Source organism: Vulpes lagopus, chromosome 12 (genome assembly GCF_018345385.1).
Source record: "Vulpes lagopus strain Blue_001 chromosome 12, ASM1834538v1, whole genome shotgun sequence".
Classification (NCBI taxonomy): domain Eukaryota; kingdom Metazoa; phylum Chordata; class Mammalia; order Carnivora; family Canidae; genus Vulpes; species Vulpes lagopus.
Window position 1 is genome coordinate 60356271 of NC_054835.1, and position 21106 is coordinate 60377376.

At 58.9% G+C, this 21106-nt stretch overlaps 2 protein-coding genes across 3 annotated transcripts; one reads left to right on the forward strand and one right to left on the reverse strand.

Moving 5' to 3' along the window:
• Nucleotides 1–587: 587 nt before the first annotated feature.
• HEXD (hexosaminidase D) lies at nt 588–14988 on the forward strand. Of its 2 annotated transcripts, XM_041725712.1 has the most exons (12): nt 588–719; nt 4948–5057; nt 8144–8231; nt 9906–10070; nt 10486–10669; nt 11435–11506; nt 11881–12076; nt 12664–12746; nt 13546–13624; nt 13701–13802; nt 13999–14088; nt 14626–14988. In XM_041725712.1, the coding sequence occupies exons 1-12, from the start codon at nt 636–638 to the stop codon at nt 14822–14824; spliced, it is 1452 nt and encodes a 483-aa protein (XP_041581646.1). In that variant the 5' UTR covers nt 588–635; the 3' UTR covers nt 14825–14988. The 2 variants fall into 2 exon arrangements, with proteins under 2 accessions (XP_041581646.1, XP_041581647.1); XM_041725713.1 differs by lacking the exons at nt 588–719; nt 4948–5057 and adding an exon at nt 6786–7590.
• Nucleotides 14989–15135: 147 nt separating this feature from the next.
• Nucleotides 15136–20095, reverse strand: LOC121473392 (cytochrome b-245 chaperone 1). Its single transcript, XM_041725716.1, has 7 exons — nt 19985–20095; nt 19352–19473; nt 18369–18410; nt 17723–17796; nt 17028–17124; nt 16452–16596; nt 15136–16088 (listed from the first exon to the last, which is right to left on the reverse strand). Exons 2-7 carry the CDS (start codon nt 19434–19436, stop codon nt 15968–15970), a joined length of 564 nt encoding a protein of 187 aa, XP_041581650.1. The 5' UTR covers nt 19437–19473; nt 19985–20095; the 3' UTR covers nt 15136–15967.
• Nucleotides 20096–21106: the final 1011 nt, after the last annotated feature.

Consider the following 21106-nt stretch of genomic DNA (forward strand, 5'->3'; position numbering starts at 1 on the left):
TATGTTGTCATCCCGCTACTTCCTTTACTTTATAAAAGCGAGTCAGCCCCATGTACTCGTGGCTCATTTGTTCTTCAGATTATCAGTGGCCTATTTTAAATCCTAGTTAGTGTTCTCTGACCTAAACTAAACTTTTACAGTTTCTTCTTCCATACAATGAAACTGACTTGAGCTCTAGAAACGTCAGGGGTTTTCTTTAATGCTCTTCAAGGTAAAATAAATTAGGGATAAATTTCCTACAGAAAAATCATATTGCAGGGCCTGAATAATGTTTAGACATATTTGCGTGTTTACACTAGCATAGTGTATACCACTGGAGACAGTCTTTAATTTAAAACACTATTTTGTAATCATTTGTGTTGTTATAGGTCACAGACATCTTATAAGGAAACCGGTGCCATTCTATTTTAGGGGCTAATCATAACTAAATGGCAAAGGTCCCTTTACCTGAATATGAGGGAGCCTTCTTGGTTCATTTTCATGTTGGTGAAATGAGTTTCCTCCCAAGGAATGGAAGCACAGAGTGGAGGGCAGGGGCTAAAAGGAGCCTGTGCCTATTTATGACTTTGGATTTCTCCACTAGGAAGAAGCGCCCAGACAAGGGATTGTTCTATGACTTCCTGAGAAATAGTGAAATGTCAGGTTCTTCACCATTTAAGATGCGATTAGTTCATTTGGACCTTAAAGGAGCTCCACCAAAGGTCTCCTACCTCTCTGAGGTAAGAGCCCCTTCCCCCTAAGATGGTCTTTCCTTGCTTGGGTTTGGTCCTCAAAGTTGTGAACAGTATTCTGTAGGATGGTGTGCTTAGAGCACAACCATGGGCTTCCAAGTCGGGGCACAGCGTTGGCAGCAGCATAGATTTTGAGTTTCCCCCAAATGCCTTCATAAAACAGCAATTAGGATAGCAAAAGGGGTGGGGAGAGGGGTGAACACAACAAAAGAAACCCACAGCCTGTTCGCTGTGGGCTCAATGGCATCTCCCAAAGAGGTAACGTTCAAATCCTAACCACCTGTGAATGTAACCTCAGTCTTTGCCGTTATAATCAACATGGGATGAGGCCATATTGGAGTAGGGTACCTCTGATACAATGAGTGACGTCCTTGTAAGAAGAGGGAAATTTAGACACAGGGGTTGCAGGGGGGCACCATGTGAAGACAGAGGCAGAGATTAGAGGGATGCATCTACAAGCCAAGGAATGCCGGGACTGCCAGTGACACCAGACACTTCCCTGGAGCCTTCAAAGACAGCACTGCCCAGCCCATACCTTGATTTTTTATTTCTGGAAGAGAATAAATTCTCGTTGTATTAAGCTGCCCAGTTTGTGATAATTTGTTACAACAGCCCTAGAAAACTAATACACTCTCGAGCAAAAGTAGATATGGGGTATCCCCATGTGTCTCAAATGCAAGTGGTACAGCTTACCACCCATGTGAGATTAATAACCAGGCAGGAGGTGATAGAGGAAAGAGAATGGAATTCTAACAGGGCCAAGACCAGAAGTACCAGGAAACAGCTCACAAGTACTTGTCCTCCGTCAAGAAAGGAACAGGGGAGGGCTTTCACTGGCTGCAATTTGAGACTGCAAAAAGACTCAGAGGAAAATGCTGGAGAGGCCTACGGCTCTCAGAAATACCATCCAGAAACTTCTAGAACGACAGAGCCCCACATTAAAAACACAGTATTGAGCGAATCCATGAGGAGCTGCGCAGGAACAGTGAAAGTGAAGCAGGGGGGCACCTGGTGGCTCAGTCCGCGAAGCATCTGCCTTGGGCTTGGGTCATGATCCCAGGGTCCTGGGATCGAGCCCCACATCGGGCTTCCTGCTCAGATGGGAGTCTGCTTCTCCCTCCCTCTCTGCTGCTCCCTCTGTTTGTGCTCTTTCTCTCTTCCTCTCTAATAAATAAATAAAATCTTAAAAAAAAAAAAAGTGAAGCAGAGAACAGGTTTTGAGAGGGGAGCAGGGATGCAGAGGAGACAGGCGGTGTCTGGCTGAAATAGATCAAGGCAGAAGAACAGAAGTGAGCAGACACTGTGGAAAGCATACTATTGGGAAATAAATAAGGAAAAAGGCTGTCAAACGTGAAAAGATAAAAAGCATCTAACAAATTGAAAGTTATAGAAGATAAGCAAAGAAGGTCCAACTCACCTGCAGCTGGAGCCCTTGCCTCAGTCTTCTGCTGCTGGAGGCCCAACATCATCATTTCCTCTTTCCGCGGCTGGTGGGTGGTTCTGCTGGTTCACCCTGGGCTCCCTCCTGTGTTGCCTGTCCCCTGACAACTAGGAACAGTTGATGGTCCAAGAGGGCCTTACACATCCACCAGTTAGTGCTGGCTCTCCACTGGGCACCATGGTTCTGGTCCTGCACATGGGTTCCTGTTCTCTCGGAGGCCAGGCCAGCCTCTGTTAGCATGGTGGTCACAGGGCAGTGCTTTGAGGGCGTGGGAGCCAAAGCTGCAAGCCTTCCTGGGCCTAGTGTTAACTCTTGGAAAGCAAGTCCAGAGTCAGCCCAGATTCAAGGCTGGGAATAGATATTGCCTCCTGATGAGGAAGGCACAGATTGTAGCCATGTTTTCAGTTTGCAACAGTCCTAAAGAAGAACCAAGGCAGTGCTGTAGGACAAATGCCAGAAACTACAAAAACACTTTGTGTTTTTTATTCCAAATTTTAAGAATACATGGGTCTATTGAAAGGGCGTACCTAGAGCACCAGGAGTGGCTCCAGTGGTTGAGCACCTGACTCTTGGTTTCAGCTCAGATCATGATCTCATGGGTTGTGGAATCAAGCTTGGAGTTGGTCTCTGAGCTCTGGGTGTGAGATTGCCTGAGACACTCTCTCTCTGCCCCTCCCCTGACTCACACACTCTCTCAAATAAACAAATCTTTTTTTTTTTTTTAAAGGGCATATCGTATACTTGGGATGATAGACACTAGGGCGTCATATGGTAGTTGTATCAGATTTTTAAAAAAATGAAAACTCTTGGGCACACAGGAAAGAGGTACAAGTTCCATATGAGGGAAGGATAATTAGATCAGCATCAGATATTTTGACAGCATTTTGTGACAGGAAGACAAGGGAGTAACATTTAAGATATTCAAGGATTTTGTATCCAACAAAATTGACCTTTGCATATGAAGGCCCAGCATCATCAGGGCTGGAGTGACCAAGTAATCACTGAGAGGAAATTCTTCCGTGAGGGAGAGTTCCAGCCATCACCCCCGAGGAGTGATGAACCTGGAAAGTCACCACCTTGCAGTTCCCGGTCAGTGCGCTGGGCAGTCATTCAGCAGTGGCTGAAACCAGGAGGCAGAGGCTCTAGGTGTGGGTCAGCTGATGCCCCTGAGCATCACTGATCAGCCTGACATCACTCCGGTGGGGCAGCCAGACTTATGACTTCTAGAACTGTCTGTGAAGTATTCTTGCCAAAAGAATAACACCTGGATGTAATCAGGCCTTCACGTCTAACCATCGGCACCCATGAGAATAGGAAATAGGCAAACACGCTACAGGACATCTTGGGAATATCATCCGTCAAATCCAAAGTTTGTAACATCATACAAAATAAGTGACTTGGTCTCTTCAACAAACTCAAAGAAGTAGAAGGAACTATTAAAAATCAGAGAACCTTAAGAGATCCATTCAAACAATGCAGTGTATTGACTTTGTCTGGACTAGTTTCAAGCAAGCCATATGTGACAAGATTTTAGACACAGGAAAATTAATTAGAGCATGGATGACATTAACAAATTATTTGGTTAGATGAGATAATGGTGGTGTGGGGTGTGCTTTTGTAAAAAGATCTTCATCAGGGATGTATATTGAAGTATTTACAGGTAAACAGTTGTGTGGGATTTGCTTAGAAATACTCCAGTCATAAAAGTGGAAGTTAGGTGAAATGATGTTGAGCCTCAACGACAGATGCAGGGGGCTCAGTGCATCACCCCCCATGTGTGTGTGCACGTGCACGCTCCTGCGGATTTACAGCGAGGACCTTATTCCCAGCCCTGTCACCCATGTTGGGCTGGGGTATGTGTTGGGGACACCTGGGCTGCCCGGCCCCACAGCTCCCCACCACCCATGACATGACGGATCGCCACTAACCCCAACGGCCAGAGTGCCATACAGGCCGTGGTGGTCAGAGGGCCATGGGAGGCTGCGATGGACACCAGAAGCTGGACACCAGAAGCAAAAATACTGAGGAAATGGGGAAATGCCGAGACCTTGATGTCACGTTATCCGCGTGCTTGACCTGCACGAGCTCCTCCTTTCCAGCTTGTCTGCCTCTTTTTGTAATTTGCAGTCGACTGCTCGTGATGAATTGTCTGCAGCTGAGCATTAGCCCCAGGCTCTTTTCTTCTTTCCATCCAGCTTCTTCAGAACGTCCCCATGCTCGCAGGAGAGGAAACTTCGACAGACACATCAACAGGAGTGCTAAAGTCTTGTTGGACCTGCAGTGCCCCTTGTCCAGGGCAGGGTGGGTCTTTCAGATACCTGCAGGAGGCCCCTCCGATGGCTCCTAGAATGTGCTCTTTTCCACCCCAGCCTTGGTGTCAGACTAGAAGAAAATCTCAATTCTTTGTATGGTAGACGTGAACTCGTCTTGGACACGCTTGATAGGAATTCATATCCTCTGAAATAGAGATAGAGGAGGAAGTGGACAGCCCGTCCCTGCACACCCGCAGCCTCTCCCTGCCTCCCGGCTGAACCCCAAGGCTGAGCCACAGCTCTGCTGCGCAGGTGCAGGCCTCCTGTGCCAAGCGAACAGGTTGCCGCGGCAGAGGGTTTGATTTGGTGTAGCACGCAGTGCGCATTCCAGGGTAAACATTTGCAGGAGAAATGTGAGCATCAGCCACGACCCATGTCCACAGGCAGGAAGACAGTCCACACGTGGCACCTCTGTCACCTTCCTTCAGATAGTCGCTTCCTCATAGCATCCCTGTTCCCCCAGGTCTTTCCTCTGTTCCATGCCCTTGGCGCCAACGGGCTCCTCCTCGAGTACGAAGACATGTTTCCCTACGAGGGCCACCTCAGGCTGCTGAGAGCCAAGCACGCATACAGGTACTCCCAGCCACGGAGAAAGCGGATGTGCGGGGCCACCCGGAGGCGTGGGCAGGGCGGGCAGGGGTTTGGCAGTGCTGGGCAGCCCTCTTCTGGCTTTTAAACCCTTGTCTTAGTTACAGAAATAAAATACGCTTACTGGAGAGAATGTGGAAGCATTTAGGGGGAGGGAGAAGGGTGGGGGCAGGGGTAAGGCTGAGGGGAAGCGGATGCTGCTCTTTAAGGCCACAGTTGGGACCTTATCAGGATAGCAGAGGTTAAAAGAGGGGGTGTCAGAATTAATAAAAGCAGATACAGCGGCCATGGGTGCGCCCTGCTTGGCTTTAGGGTTGTGGCGTCCATGTAAGTCAGTGACAGCCTCAAAGGAGAATGAGCAAAAGACATTGGGCTGATCCCCGCCCCCAGAGCAAGAGTGGCCGATAAGCGTATGGTAGCAATAAAGTGAATTAAGTGAAATGCCGTTTTGGCTATCAAATTGGTGAAGTTTTTTTTTTCTTTAATTCATAGAGACACAGACAGAGAGGCAGAGACACAGGCAGAGGGAGAAGCAGGCTCCATGCAGGGAGCCTGACGCGGGACCCGATCCCAGGTCTCTAGGATCACACCCCGGGCTGCAGGTGGCACTAAACCGCTGTGTCGGGATCCCTGGGTGGCGCAGCGGTTTGGCGCCTGCCTTTGGCCCAGGGTGTGATCCTGGAGACCCGGGATCGGGTCCCGCGTCAGGCTCCCTGCATGGAGCCTGCTTCTCCCTCAGCCTGTGTCTCTGCCTCTCTCTTTCTCTCTGTGTGACTATCATAAATAAATAAAAATTTAAAAAAATAAAATAAACCGCTGTGCTACCGGGGCTGCCCAAATTGGTGAAGATTTTTTTTTTTAATTTTTTATTTATTTATAATAGTCACAGAGAGAGAGAGAGAGAGGCAGAGACATAGGCAGAGGGAGAAGCAGGCTCCATGCACCGGGAGCCTGATGTGGGATTCGATCCCGGGTCTCCAGGATCGCGCCCTGGGCCAAAGGCAAGCGCCAAACCACTGCGCCACCCAGGGATCCCGGTGAAGATTTTTAAAAGGTTCTAATGCTCTGGGTTCACAAGGGTGAGAAAAGATACGTCCGGCTGGTGGGCCGCTCTGGAGGGAGGTTCGGTCTATGTCAGAACTCCGCGGGGTGTACGTGCTCCGTGTGTTTGTCCAGAGTGTTAACGCTGCAGTGAGGTTGCTGGAAGTTTGCGTTCTTTTCATGCTGCTCTGTTTTTCTTCTTATGATGAACACTTTTTGGTCGTTTGTTTTTTAAGTGGAAACAAGTGCTAGGGTACCTGTGAAGCTTGAAAAAGGTCTATTTGAAGTCCATATGTTTATAGAACTGGTTATGAGATGGTTCAAACACAGAAACTGTAACTCACTTTCTTGCAATAAATCCATGTATGACAGCAGGTGCCAGAGTGGGCAGCCAGCCTTTCCCAGGTGCCGTCTGTGCCCCCCGGAGCATTCCCGCCTTCAGGTGCACTCATGGAGCTCACTAACCCCCACGGGGATGAGCCCCCTTACTGCAACCTCGAAGATCTTTTAAATTTTCTCTATGAAAGGGGTCATGAGCTTCTCTTTAAAGGGCAGGCAGGGACGTCTGGGTGGCTCAGCAGTTGAGCGTCTGCCTTTGGCCCAGGGCATGATCCTGGGGTCCCTGGATCGAGTCCCACATCAGGCTCTCTGCATGGAGCCTGCTTCTCTCTCTGTGTGTGTCTCTGCCTCTTTCTCTCTCTCTGTGTCTCTCATGAATAAATAAATAAAATCTTTTTAAAAAAATAAAGGGGCAGGCAGTAGTTTCAGTTCTGCAGCCACCTGGTCTCTGTTACTGAAATCTGTGGGGCATGAGCTGCCAGCCATGAATGGAAATGTCAGTGAGTGGCCACAGCTGAGTGCCAATGAAACTCTACTTGTGGGCATGGAAATATGAATTTCATGTAATTTTCACGTCATGAAGTATTTTTCTTTTTATTTTTCTCAACCATATTAAATTTGAAAATCAATTCTTGGGTCATGGGCTGTATGCAAACAAGCAGATGAATTTGTCCTTGAGCCATCTGCCAACCCCCTTTGTACAATATGATTCCTTGTATGGCCCAGTTTCTTGTAAAATGGCTTCAGCTTTTTACAGAGTTTGGTAAGAATAGCTGCTAAAAAGCAAACCATTATTTGAGGACATAACAGAGCATCATTTCCCCAAATTCTAGGGTGGGAGCCCTCTCTGAAACCTTGAGTATCTTTCGAGCTTTAGGAAATACCGACCATACTAGTTTCCCCAGGAGAGCCCACCTGGAACCTGACAAGGGAGGGGGAACATGAACAGAAGTGCGAGTATGAACAGGGTCTGGGATATGAACAGGAGCTGGAGTATGAATAGGAGCTGCTGTGAACCAGAGCTGGAGGGTGAACAGGAGGTGGTGTGAACAAGAACTGGAGGGTCAAGAGGTGCTGGTGTGAATAAGAGCTGAGAGTCAAGAGGAGCTGGTGTGAAGAAGAGCTGGAGTGTCAACAGGTGCTGGTGTGAATAAGAGCAGGAGGGTCAGGAGGAGCTGGTGTGAACAAGAACTGGAGGGTCAAGAGGAACTGGTGTGAACAAGAGGTAGAGGGTCAAGAGGAGCTGGTATGAATGAGCTGGAGGGTCAAGAGGAATTGGTGTGAACAAAAGCTAGAGGGTCAAGAGGAGCTGGTATGAATGAGTTGGTGTGAACAAAAGCTAGAGGGTCAAGAGGAGCTAGTGTGAACGAGCTGGAGGGTCAAGAGGAGCTGGTGTGAACAAGAGCTGGAGGGTCAAGAGGAGCTGGTGTGAACAAGAGGTAGAGGGTCAAGAGGAGCTGGTGTGAACAAGTTCTGGAGAGTCAAGAGGAGATGGTGTGAATAAGGACTGGAAGGTGAACAGGTGCTAGTGTGAACAAGAGCTGGAGTGGGAACAGAAGCTGGTGTGAATGGGCTGGTGTGAACAGGGGCTGGAGTGTCGATAGCTAGTGTGAATAAGAGCTGGAGTTTCTACAGGGGCTGGCGTGCCAACAGGAGCTGGTGTGAACCTCTGGGTGGTCTTTGTCTCCTAGCCCCCCTGAAATTAAAGAGATCCTACATCTGGCTACACTGAATGAGCTAGAGGTCATTCCGTTGGTGCAGACGTTTGGACACATGGAGGTAAGTGGGAGGAACCCCAGTTCTGTGGTGCCCAGGTGTGGGCTCGGGGGCACACAGGCAGTGGCCGGTCACCCATCACATTTCCAAAGGATGACAGACAAGGAGCAGTTCTTTCCTAGAAGCCCCTGCCCTGCAAACTTTAGGGCCGAGCAACCTCTGTCCACAGAATGCAGGAGACGGGCCAGTGGGGATGCACGATTCCCATGGAGCCCCGAGAGTCCATTTGTTCTCCTTTTTAACTTGTATTCATCGCTTAATACTGAAAATATCTCCCCAAGTTCCTGTGTGATCTTCAGAAATATGTTCACATCTGCATCAAAAGATGGGAAACAGATTTGACACAACATTGATTTAATGGCTATAGGTTCCGTGTTTTTCTGTAGTGGGGACGCCTGCTGGGCCTGTGGGCGCCCCCCCCCCCCGACCCCGGCCAGCATCAGAGGGGCTGCGTTCTCCTCCAGTCACACGCAAGTCCCCCCTGCTACGCGCCCATGTCTCCCACGCTCAGGCCTCGGCCTTTCCTGGCCCACGTTGCGTGCTGTGCTCTCTGGGCTCCTCACTTCCACTCCCACGGCCCACAGTCCACAGAGCATCCCCCAGGGCCCCTCTGTCCCCCGAGTCACTAAACATAGCGACAGGTTCTGGTCGGGCGTCCTTGACCACAGGCTGTTCGCAGCCGCAGCCGCATCCGCTCCCTCCCGAAGCCGCCCCTGCAGGCCCAGGTCTGGCTGTGCTGCTCCGCTAGCAGGTGCATCCCGCTACACGAGGCGGCGTCCCCGTGGCTCCTCCCCGGGGCCCCTCGCCTCACGCTCCCTCTCCACACCACACACGTCCGCTCCTGCTTCCCTCCCCGTCCTCATGACCCCCAACCCTGGCCCCGCTGCCGCGCTCTGGCACCCCCCGCACCCCTGCACTTGGGCCATCGTGAGGTCCTGCCACTTCTGCTGCTGTGTCTCTCGAGTTGGCGCCTGCCATCCCTCTGGCTCCAGCCTCGTGTGAACCACCGCCTGACCTGGGGGAGGTCCCCCAAGGGTGCCGCTCTGCCCCTTGCCCCACTGTCCTGCAGCGCTCCCCCCCCACTCCTGCTCCTTGAGGGGCCTGACTGCTCTCCTGGTGTGTTTCCTGGGGCCGCAGCAGCAAAGGATGTCAGCCAGTGACTTGGAACTACAGACACGTGCTCTCGTGGTTCTGGGGGCTCAGTCCGCGTCCCCGGCCCTGTGTAGCTGTGATGGCCTGTGTTGGCCTGGGTTCCTCAGGCCACCCCTCTGTCTTCGCAGCTGGTGGTCAGCCAGGGTCTGGGCCACAGGCTGGGGGCACTGGGAGGTCAGCCGTGCCCCGTCCGCCCCAGCTGGGCGTGTGTGGCCCCCAGTCAGCTGGGCTGTGAGGAGAGTGTGTGTCACCTCTGGGGCTCTCGTTTTTACGGTCACCCATCACATTTCCAGCTGGTGGCAGCTCCATCCGAATGTGAGTGAGCCTGGCTTTTCCTTTTTCACCCAGCCCGGGTAGACCTGACGGGAAGGAAAGGGCCGAGAGCCAGCAACAGGCTCAGCCCGGCCAGCAGCCCTCTGGGTGACCTGGAGCAGCACCCTCTGGGGTGACCCCGTGGGAGCCAGAACCAGCCCCTGCGGCGGACGTGTCTCCCGGCGCCCCTCATGTCCCCTTCTGTCTCTGCAGTTTGTGCTGAAGCACGAGGCTCTCGCTCACCTCCGAGAAGTGGCACTTTTCCCTAACACCCTGAACCCGCATGAGGCCGAGTCCCTGGCGCTGGTGGGAGCCATGATCAGCCAGGTCATGGAGCTGCACCCGGGCGCCCGGTGGCTCCATGTCGGCTGCGACGAGGTGGGTCCTGCGATGCTTTTTCACCCCTGAGCCTGGCCTGCCGGGTGTTGCTCCCCTGCTGCAGCGGCCCCTCCCTCACTCGGGCCCTCGCCCCACCGAGGAGCTGCCCCCAGTGTGGGCGCCCACGCTGGCTGCCCTGTGACCTGGTGCGGGTGCAGCCTGCAGCATAGGGGTGGAGGGCTGGCGCCCCAAGGGCCGTCCGCACCCCAGCAGTGCAGGCCGGGCCGTGCGTGTACCTGCTTGCTGGCTGGGGCACTTCAGCCTTCTGCCCTTGGGCTGCTGCGAACCTCCGGAGGACCCCAGGAGTAGAGTCGGGACTCGGTGCAGAAGGAGGGCCCCTTCAGCGGCCCCTCCCCATGGGCAGCTGGCACCGGTGTCCCTGCGCAGGGTCAAACCCGCCCTGGGCTCCCCTCAGGTCTACTACCTCGGGGAGGGCGAGGCCTCGAGACGGTGGCTGCAGCAGGAGCACAACACCAAAGCCAGACTGTGCCTGTCCCACATGAAGGCAGTGGCCTGCCACGTGCTGGCCCGGCACCCGGCCACCAGGCCCCTGGTGTGGGACGACATGCTGCGGGCCATTCCCGAGGACCAGCTCGCAGGTGGGCAGGCGCGTCCCCGCCTCTGGTGGCAGGAGTGAGGAGCCAACAGGCCCCCTCCCCGAAGCTCACTCCGGGCAGCCTCCTTAGAGCCCCTTTAAACATTCTTCTACAAAATGCCGCTCCCCCAGAAGCCCTGCCGGGGTCTCACCGGAGTGCAGGGTGGTAGGTCTGACCGGACAGTAGCCATGGGGCCCTCATGGGCCCCGCAGGAGGGGACGGGGGCAGTGTCCGGTGCTGTTGCCGCCTCAGCCCCACAGGACCCTGAGGCAGCCCTGCTGGGCCGTGGCGAAAGCTCACGCTGGCTACCGGGCCAGGAATGCAGCAGCCCCTTGGGGCCTCCCCCGGGCCACCCCCTGCCCGGGGCCCTGGGGTGGGACAGAGACACACCCGTGGTCCACGCTCCGCCCCGGCCCAGGGTCTGCAAGGCCGGGTGTCCTCGAGGCAGCCCCGGCCCACGTGTGGCCCGTTGGGTTCTCACAAGGTTGGTTAGACTTAAACCCAGGCCGTGGTGTGTTCCCGCTGTACCTGTCCCGGCGCCCCCGCCGCGGCACGCAGACCAGCGTGTCCCCCTTGCAGGAAGCTCTGGGACCCTGGCCCGGGGGCTCACCTGTCACAGAACCCAGTCTGGTCATTTCCGGAGCTGGCCGATTGCAGGGCCGCAGCATTTACCAGCCTGTGCCTAGGGCCAGCCGCCCCGGACAAGGCCGCAGGACAGGGCGCAGGGGTGTGTCCGGCGGCCTCGCTCACAGCGCTCTCCGCCCCCAGCATCGGGGGTCCCACAGCTGGTGGAGCCCGTGCTCTGGGACTACGGGGCCGACCTGGACGTCCACGGCAAAGGTCAGTACCCTGGCCACGGCCCCCAACACCCTGCAGCCCTGACTGACCCTTGGTGCATCGGGATCCTGCCACCTGCCTTGCTTCCCCGCAGGCCCCTCCCCGGGCTCGCCCGGGCAGCCCAGGAGCACCCCAGGCACGTGTCCTATCCCGGGTCACTCACCAGATGGCCTGTTCTGTCCAGATTTCCTAACAAGCAGCTGGACTAGGGGCCACCTGCACACAGCAGGGGTCCCTTCTCTCACTGAGATTTAGTCTGTCGGGGACTACACCTGACGGCTGGGGGTCTCCCGGGTTCTGGGCAAGCGCAGCGTCCACACTTGACGGCCGCAGCTCCTGGGGCCCCAGGCGGTCACACCACGCACGTTCTCGCCTAGCTCTTCTCATGGAAAAGTACCGGAAGTGTGGTTTTCTCCGGCTGTGGGCTGCCAGCGCCTTCAAGGGGGCCACGGGGGCGAGCCAGGCCCTGACCCCCATCGAGCACCACCTCAGGAACAACGTGCAGTGGCTGCGGGTGGCGGCCAGGGGGCCAGCGGACATGCTGCAGGGCATCGTCCTGACCGGCTGGCAGAGGTGAGGCCACACGGGCCCCAGGGAGGCACTCGGGCCGACCGCCCAGATCGCAGCCGCTCTGCTTGTCCCGTCCGGTCTGGGCCTCACGCTTCTTGGGAGGGGACTGGTGCTCCTAGGAGGGAGGGGCCTGGGTACCCCCAGACTCTGCAGAGGGGGCGTGCACAGCCACAAGCACACTGGCCCTCCCGGCCCCAGGCGCCTCTGCACGCCGGCGGCCCGGCCTCCAGAGCCATGCGTAGGGCGGCCTTGAGGACGGAGTTTAGCTCTTCAGGGATTTCACACCGTTTGAAAAGCGAAGCTGCCAGTGAAGCTGCGCTCCCGGCCGGGTCAGGGCAGAGGCGGGCAGCCGGAGGCCCCGGGCCCTGCCCGTCCTCGGGTCCCCCGAGGCGAGATCCAGGAGGAACGGGGGAGGGTTTCAGGGGGTCGAGTGCACAGACTGAGCCCCGGCACGGCCTCTGGCTGGGGGACATTTCCGGAGGCAGCGGCCAGCCGTGCAGGGGCCCCTAGAGGCCGCGGGCAGCGGAGGCCGTGGAGCACCCGCCGGGCGGGCGTGGGCACCGGGCTGAGCCGCCTCTCCGTGGCCTCAGGTACGACCACTTCTCGGTGCTGTGCGAGCTGCTGCCCGTGGGGATCCCGTCCCTGGCCGTCTGCCTGCAGTCGCTCCTACACGGTAAGGTCCCCACTTCGCGGCCGCAGGAGCGTGGGACGCGCAGAGCCGAGCCCCGACGGCCGGCTGTGTCTTCCTCACTCAGCCACCCGCCTGCCCGGTGCCCCCAGGCCGTGAGCCCCCAAGGTGGCCGTGCCTGTGCCGTGTAACTGCTGGGTGCCCAGTGCCACCAAGCCCCCCACGTGCACGTGAACCGAGGGCACCCACAGCAGGACTGCCTGCTGCGTGTGGGGTGAGAGGCACCGAGGGAAGCGGGGCATGGGCTCCATAGCACGTTGAGGCCCTACGTGGAGGGTGGGCCTGAGCCTCCCCTCTGGTGCTTCTGAAGTGTCAGCTGTGACGCGTTTAGAAGAGGGTGCGGGGACACGCTAGGGGCTGGCCTCCACTGCCCGTCCCCTGTGGTGGGCACCGCCACCACGAAGCCCTCCTCCTGCTGTGGAGATGGGCTGGTAGGGCCTCCTGACCTCCGTCCACACTGGTACCTGCAGGCCTCGCTGGTTCATTTCAGTTGTTCTGGAACATTCCACCAGTGAGGAACCACATGTGCCAGGTGGTGCATATGGGCTGGTGGTCTCCCTGGTGGTGGTTCTGCTCTATCTTCCCATGTCTCACATGGTGAGCCGCTTCCTGTGTTCAGTGAGGAGCCCCGCACCCAGCTGTCCCCGAGGTCTCCTTGGGGCTGGCCCGTGCACGCTGGCCTCCTTGGTCACCTTGCCGGCCACCCAGGCCCACGCGTGGCGCAGGCTCCCTGCCTCTCTCCTCCAGGGGCCCCTCTGACCACCTCCGTCTGTGCTCGTTGCAGGAGGTTTTGCCGAAGATGTTAAAGCAAGAGTGGAGAACTTCCTCGGGATTTCAAACCTAGAAACGACTGACTTTACAGGGTAAGCGCCCGCCCCCCGGCCCTGCCTCTCCCCCCACGCTCGGACCCCCACCTCAGCACGGCGGCTCTCCATGCAGCGAGGGCGCCGGCTCCTTCCCCGGCAGCGACATCCTGGCCCTCGTCACGCACGTCAGCCTCCACCTGCGCAGCTCCGTGGACGCGCTGCTGGAGAGGGACAGGTGAGGGGCAGGGGTGCAGGGCAGGGGTGCAGGGCCGGGGTGGGGGTGGCCCGCCCTACACAAACACTCACTGGGTTTTAAAATTTCTATCAGATTTTTTAGTCTTTTCAAAGGTATTACTTTAACGACCCCTCCCCGCCCCAGGCGGGCTGGGCTGCTGGCTGCAGTGCGCCCACCTGTGTGGCTCTGCCCCCAGGTACGTGACCGGCTGGTTTGGCCCCTACCACCGCCAGCGGAAGCTCATCCACCCCGTCATGGTCCAGCACATCCAGCCCCCGGCGCTCAGGTTAGCCGCCCCCCTGCCAGTAGCCACCCCCGGGCCCGGGCCCCCCCAGGGCTGCACGTCCTTTGGCTACTGCTTTAAACCAAGACAAGCTCTCTAGGATTGCAGCCATGAATGCTTAGGTGAGCCAACTTCCTGCCTCAGCTGTGCCGTGGGCGTCAGAGAAGCTAGGGCATCCCTAGCCCCAAAGGGTGAGGGTCAGTGAGTGCCTGGACGGGGTCCAGGGCTCATCGGGGCCAGCCGGCCCTGCCTCGTGCTGTCCCGGCCCACCGCGCTGAGCTGAGGCCAACATGGTGTCCCCTCGGGGCGGAGGACACTGTCAGACGTTGACAGGTTCACGCGGAAAGAAAAACCCTGCAGGTCAGCTGCGAAGAGCATTCGTTTCAGATGTTGAAACAGGACACTTGCTTGGACCCGCCCTGTGCGGTGGGCGCCAGTAGCCCCGTTCCGTGTGTGGGGTCGTTCAGGGTGTGTAGTGCACAGGCTGTGGCTGCCGCCCCGGGGTGCCAGCAGGCGGCTCACTGCTCCTGTGCTGCTCAGCCTCCTGGCCAGGTGGAGCACCGTGGTGCAGGAGCTGGAGGCCGCCCTGCGGCGCGTCTTCTACCCGGACGCCGTGGAGGAGTGGCTGGAGGAGAACGTGCGGCCCAGCCTGCAGCGGCTGCAGGCCTTGCTGCAGGACCTGAGGGAGGCAGCCAACGCCAGCCCCAGCGCCAGCCCGCAGGCAGGTCAGGACCCCTGAGGGCCGGGCCCTGCATCCGGCTGATGCCCGCCCCCGCCGCACCCACGGGGCAGACGGTTAGCGCCTGGAAGGCAAGTGGAAAACATGCAAGGAAGACACGCAGAGGCCTGCTTCCTGATTGTGTGTAGAGCTTGTTGGGTTAAAATAAAGAGCAGGACCCGGAACTCGTGCTGGTGGGAGTCAGACCTGGCGACGACCTGAGGTCCGGCCAGCGGCTCAGGCCCACAGTGGGGCCTTCCTCACCCGGGGGGGCCCAACAGTCCCTCCTTGCCTTGGGGCAGCTTCGTCAGGATGATCACGCCAGAAACCAGTTACAGCATTTCATACTTTATTTTAGAAAAAAGCTTTTGAATTTTACCACTTTAAAACCTGACTTTGGTATGTGTAAGTGACCGCGCCCCCAAACTAGGGCTGTCGGGACCTCCACCGAGAAGGGGGCAGGTCTACTCCTCAGGCCGTGCTCCCTGCTCTGCAGCGCCTGCTCAGAGGGTCCTCGTGGCACCAGGTCCCGCCTGGGTTCCTATGGGAGCCACCCTGGCCCGGGTCGTACACAGGCTTCTGCCACCTGCAAAAGCCCAGCTGCGGTCCCAGTGGACAAGGGCTCCCTGTGGGCTGCGGAGGCCCTGGGAGCGGCTGCCCCGCAGCCAGGTGGGGCCCACAGCTCCTGGGCCAGCACCTCAGTAACCAGAGAAGGGCTGCAGCAGGTGGGGTGGGGCACACGCCTGTGTGGGCAGCCCCCTGGCATCCCTGGGCCTGACCCAGCTGCTGGCCCTGCTGTCACTGGGACCGAACTGCTGGGGGGTGCCGGGGCTGGCCAACCCCCCTCCCCACCCCAGGGAGCCTGGGCACTGCTTCCTTTTCAGAGACCTGATCCCCAGTGGGGTGCACGTGCCCTCACAACCTGCCCACGCTGGCGAGGCTGGGGCTGGCCATCCAACGCTCTCCCTGCACAGCTCAGAGCCTGCAGACAAGTCCAAAATCCAGCCTGTGGTTTTGCTCAGAAGGCAGAAGCAAGCAGCAGGAACGGCAGAGGGTCCCACCCTGGGACTGCCAGGGACACAGCCAGGGCTGGAGGAAGACCTGCTGGTGGCCCATCGGGCCCACTTGGGCACCACCAAAACCGCAGGCAGGGCCTCAGGGGCGTTAGCTCTGGGTCCCCAGGCCATCAGCCTCACTGTCGCTGCTCTGAGACAGCTCCGCAGGACTCTCCAGACGGTGCAGTTCCAGGAAGGTGGCAATGAGCTTGGCGATGGCTTCCACGTCACTGGGCCGGCCGACACCGGGAGAAAGGGCAGGTTACCGGGGCACAGGTGCCCGCTACCCAAGGGGAGGCAGAAAGTCCCCCCCAGTCTCCTGCTGGACCACCTGCCTCCAGCACCCCTAGGCTCCCCTCCCACATGGTGCCTTCTGCTCTGGTCCCCACCCCCAGCTGACCCAGCCCAGCCTGTCCTCATGGAGACCTCTCCTGTCCCCGTAGGGACTCCCAACATTCCCCCAGCGGCAGGGGCAGGCCTTGTCCCTCCACACACCCTCCCTGTGCCCAGCTCTGCAGTGCCCTGTGGGGGCCACCTGACGGCGGGGGATATGGGTGGCCAACTGTGGCAGCAGTCACCTGCCCAGAGCTTACCTGCGGTGGCCCATGACAGCACTCTGGGTGAGCGGGTGGGAGAAGCCTGTCGCGAACCGCAGCACCACCACGTAGCCCTTCCCGAAATACCGGACTTTCTCCTCCTCCACGTTCACATCCCGGATGTCATTCAGCAGGACCACCACTGCGGGGGGGGGGGGGGGGGGGGGGGGGTGTCAGTGGTTCCCTGCCCTTCCCGCCTGTGCCCTGACGCAGCCACCCTGCAGGGGATGGCAGCACAGGTTAGTGACCGCAGCACAGGCTTGCGGTGAGCGCCCACGGGGTGAGGAGGAGCACGGCACCCGCTGTCCCCTTGGAAAGCCGGCCCTGCTCTGCCCGTGTTTCGGCTTCATCCTCCCCAATCGCTGAGAAAGGCCTTCCTGGTGCCTAAGGGCCGAGCACTGAGCTAGAGTAGAGACTGCCTGCCAGTGTCGGCACCCGGGGTCACCAAGCGGCCAGCTCAGACCCTCCCCACCTCTAGGCCTCTGGCCTGGTCTCTGCAGTCGCACTCCCCACCCTCCATCTAGCCTGGTCTAAGCAGCTCCTGCCCCGGGTCCCGTCCTCCACATGCCTCACCTTGGTCGTGGCCAGCTCTGAAAAAAGTCAGCAGCTTCCGGTACAGGCTAAAGGTCTTCAGTACAACCTTCCCCGTGCTCTTGTTGAAGATGGCTTCCTGGGAAAGCAGCCAGAAGGGGGATCACCCGGCTGCCAGCCTCTCTGTGTGCAAGCCAGCCACACGTGAAACTTCCAGAAGGGGCCCCGGACTCACCGGAGCAGACACTCCGGAAGTCACCCAACTGCCCCCCAACCCTGATGGCCTAGTGCTGCTCTGCCAGAGCCGGACACCTACAGCCCTCTTGGGCTCCCACGTGTCGGGAGCACGGGGCCAGGGGGCGTGGAGACAAAGAGGGGCATCAGAGCAGGTGCTCTCCCCAAGCTGTGGTCACCAAACGGGAGTCGGGGCCAGAGAGCAACCGTGGGTCCTGTGGTTCCTCAGGAAGGGCCCACCAAGGAGACGGCTCCTCACCCAGGGCACCCTCGATCTGCTCCGTGCTACGGCAACACCACGGAGCAGGGAAATCGGTGGGAGCAATCGCAAAGAGCGTCTAGGAGAAATACAGCTTCGGGGGATCCCTCAGCCCGGGGGCTGAGTCCTACTAACCAGAAACCTCGAAGCTGAAGTTTGAGGACAGGAGGTGTGTGAGGCCTTCGAGCCTCTCCCCCTGCAGTGATTCCCACAGCGCCCCCACCCTCGCCTGCGCTGGCCTTACCTCCCAGTCCTCCAGGTTCTGCACGGCCACGAACAGGCAGCCCGTGACGTAGAAGAGCTTCCAGCCCAGACTATCTGCAGAGCAAACAGCAGGCAGCGGGTGAGGGGCAGCAGCAGCGGGCAGATGCCTGCGTGCCATGGGCCCCCTCGCCAGCCAATACCGGGCAGGGGTGGCACCTGGGGCCAGCAGACCTGGCCCAGGGTGGCCGCCCGGCACTGCTGGCCCTGCCTGTCACTTGGAACCATATGTGAAATGTCCGGCCAGCTCTGTGCCCTCCACTCTCCCTGCAGCATCTGCTGGAGACACGGTGTGACGGTGGAGGAAGGCACCTGCAGGGGCAGCTACAAGCGTGGCTTAGCCTGCAACAGCCTTAGGCAAATACAAGAGCACCTTTTAAGAAAGTTTCATCACCCGGGAAAGTGCTCCAGATACGAGAAGGGAAGAGCACAGGTGGCACGGGGACAGGCTATTGGGAAGGACGCACCAGCGCTCAGGCTGGGGCAGCACCTGCACAGGCGCCTGTGGCCCCAAAGGCTGGGGCTCAGTGGGCACCAGTAATGGCGAATTCTCTTTTCTCTATTTCTCAGACTAAGTGACGGGGTGGGTGGGAGGGGGGCGGGGAGGGAGGCAGGGGGATGCACCTCACCTCCACTGTAGTATGCAGCAGCCAGGCCAATGGACAAGATTCCTGCGAAGAGAAAAGAAAGCAGGTGCTTCTATCGGGCCACCAGCGGCCTAGGGCCCCCTCACCTGGAGCCACAGGCCCAGAGGTGTAGGGAGAGCAGGCCTTCCGGGTGCCAGGGATGCCTGGAGGTGGGGAGCAGGGGAACCAGAGACCATGGCTCAGGAAGGAGAGCAAGAGGCAGGAGGCACGCTCGGGAGCATGGCAAATGCCCTTCTGCGTTCCGGGAATCTGTTCCTCTACCCGGGGCTCCAGGGCTGACCAGCGAACCAGAGGGAGGAGCCGGACAGCAGGGGTTTACTCCGCCAGCGTAGCATGTGCGCAAGGACCACGTGTGGCACATGAAGCGCTACAGGCAGGTGGCCACGAGCAGGGTGTCGGGAACGACGGACCAGAGGCAGGCTGCTGAAGGCGCGGCCACACCACTCCTCACACCAGGCCCACCAACGGCCTGCAGCTGCCCCCGCGTGCTGGACGCCCGGAGGGACAGTGAGGGAGCGAACTGGGGCCTTCGCCCAGCCTGACACCCGCACCCGGGCGTTGGGAGGCAAGGAAAAGGAGAACACCAGGACCTCGGGAGAACAGGCACAACCTTAAGGTGAGGTGGAAAAAGGACAATCGCACTCCGTGCGGTAAAAACTGGAAAGATACGAGAATTGCTGTACTTGGGGGCAACAAGACAAGTTTGTTTCTGTTATTTTTTTATTTTATTTTTTTTAAAGATTTATTGATTTATTTATCATAGACAGAGAGAGAGGCAGACACAGAACAGAGAAGAGGGAGAAGCAGGCTCCATGCCGGGAGCCCGACGTGGGACTCGATCCCCGGACTCCAGGATCGCGCCCTGGGCCAAAGGCAGGCGCCAAACCGCTGCGCCACCGGGGATCCCTGTTTCCGTTGTTTTTAAAGTTAGGTTTTTAGCTTGGGGGAAATAGGGAAATCCTTACCAACAAGCAAAGACCAGGACCTGATGCCCGGAGCCCTCTTCAGATGGAGGCAGGAGCTGCTGCGGGACTCCACCTGCATGTACATCCCGGGCCTGGGCGGGCAGCGCTCCGACGCAGACGGGCTGGGGAAGGGCGAGGGCAGACGGCGGCTGGGGTCCGAACGCCCGCCCGGGGGGAGCCGGCCCGGGGGCTCCGGGAACCCGCGGCCCCAGCAGCACCGAGCCTCGCCCCGGCGCAGCCTCCCGGAGCGCGCGGCCCCCGCCAAGAAAGGGAACTGCGAGCGGCCTCGGGCGGCGGGGGCGGGGGGGGGACGGGGGGAGGGGCGGGATCGGCGGGGCGGGAGGGGCGGGATCGGCGGGGGACCGACGGGGGAGGGGCCGGGGCCGGGGGCGGGTGCTGCCGGCCCGCGGACCCAGGCTGGCACCCAGCAGTCGGGGCTCCGGGCTCTCCGCGCACGCACCGAGGGTGGGTTCCGTGGCGCGGCCCGGGGCTGCCCGAACGGCGGCGGGCGCGGGGGTCAGCGGCTCCCCACAGCCAGGGCCCCCGCGCCCGGCGCTCCCGCCACCACGCGCCGCCCGCAGCCCACCCGCAGCCCGCCCGCAGCCCCGACGGCGGCCCGACCCCCGCGCCTACCGAGCACACGACCCCGCGGGGGCTGAGCCGGGACCTCGCGCGCGCGGCGGGCCGCTCACTTCCGGGGTTGGGGGCGGGGCGGCCGACTTCCGGGCGAGGCGGGCCCGACTTCCGGGGCGGGGCCTCTTGCAGCAGCGCCCGCGGCGGGGGGCGGGAGGGACGGTGGGGGGCGGGGGAGCCGGCGCCTCGGGCCGCCCGAGCGGAGGCCGCGGGGGTGACGCCCCAGGAAGCCTGGAAAGGTAAACTGGGCCTCAGAAGTCTCCCTTAAAACGTTGATCAGGGGATCCCGGTGGCGCATCGGTTTAGCACCTGCCTTTGGCCCAGGGCGCGATCCTGGACACCCGGGATCGAGTCCTGCGTCGGGCTCCCGGTGCATGGAGCCTGCTTCTCCCTCTGCCTGTCTCTCTCTCTCTCTATCATAAATAAATAAATAAATATTTTAAAAAAATAAAAAAATAAGAATAAAACGTTGATCAAAGCACCCGGTGGCCCAGTCGGTGGAGCGTGTGCTCAGATCCCGACCGCGGGGTCCGCGCCTCCCCACCCAGCCCCTCTTGCTCTCAAATGAAATCTTCAAAAAAAAAAAAAAAATCGATGCAAACAAAAAGCGAAGATAAGCTAACAGTACACGTGAACCAGCTCTGGCAAAAATGCTAAAGCTTCAGTAACATGGAAGGAGCGTGAATAGCTTGTTCACGCCCTGACAAGCCCTAAAAACTGAGCCCCGCTGCGGTGACTGCCGCGCCCCGAGGCTCCCGGAACCGGGCCCGGCTCTCGCGGGCTGGCCTGTCCCCAAAGGATCGCCGTGGGAAAGGCAGTTTCCTCCGGGAAAACCTTGCGATGGCCACGTAGGAGGCCCACCTGCTCCCTCCGCCAAACGCCACCTTCTCTTACTGCCGCAGGTGAGGACCCGAGCAGGACCCCATCACCTGGCCGCGGTCAGGAGCCCCCACCCACCACCTCAGAGGGATGTTGGAAGAACAGGGGAGCTTCTCCTTTGTCCCTTTCCTATTCTCAACATGTTTTACAGCCTTCGTAAGATTAGTGCAACGCGTAGCCCCTTACAGAGAAACGTGTGCACGGGTGCGTGGAACCCCAGGAGGTTTACCAACACAGACACGC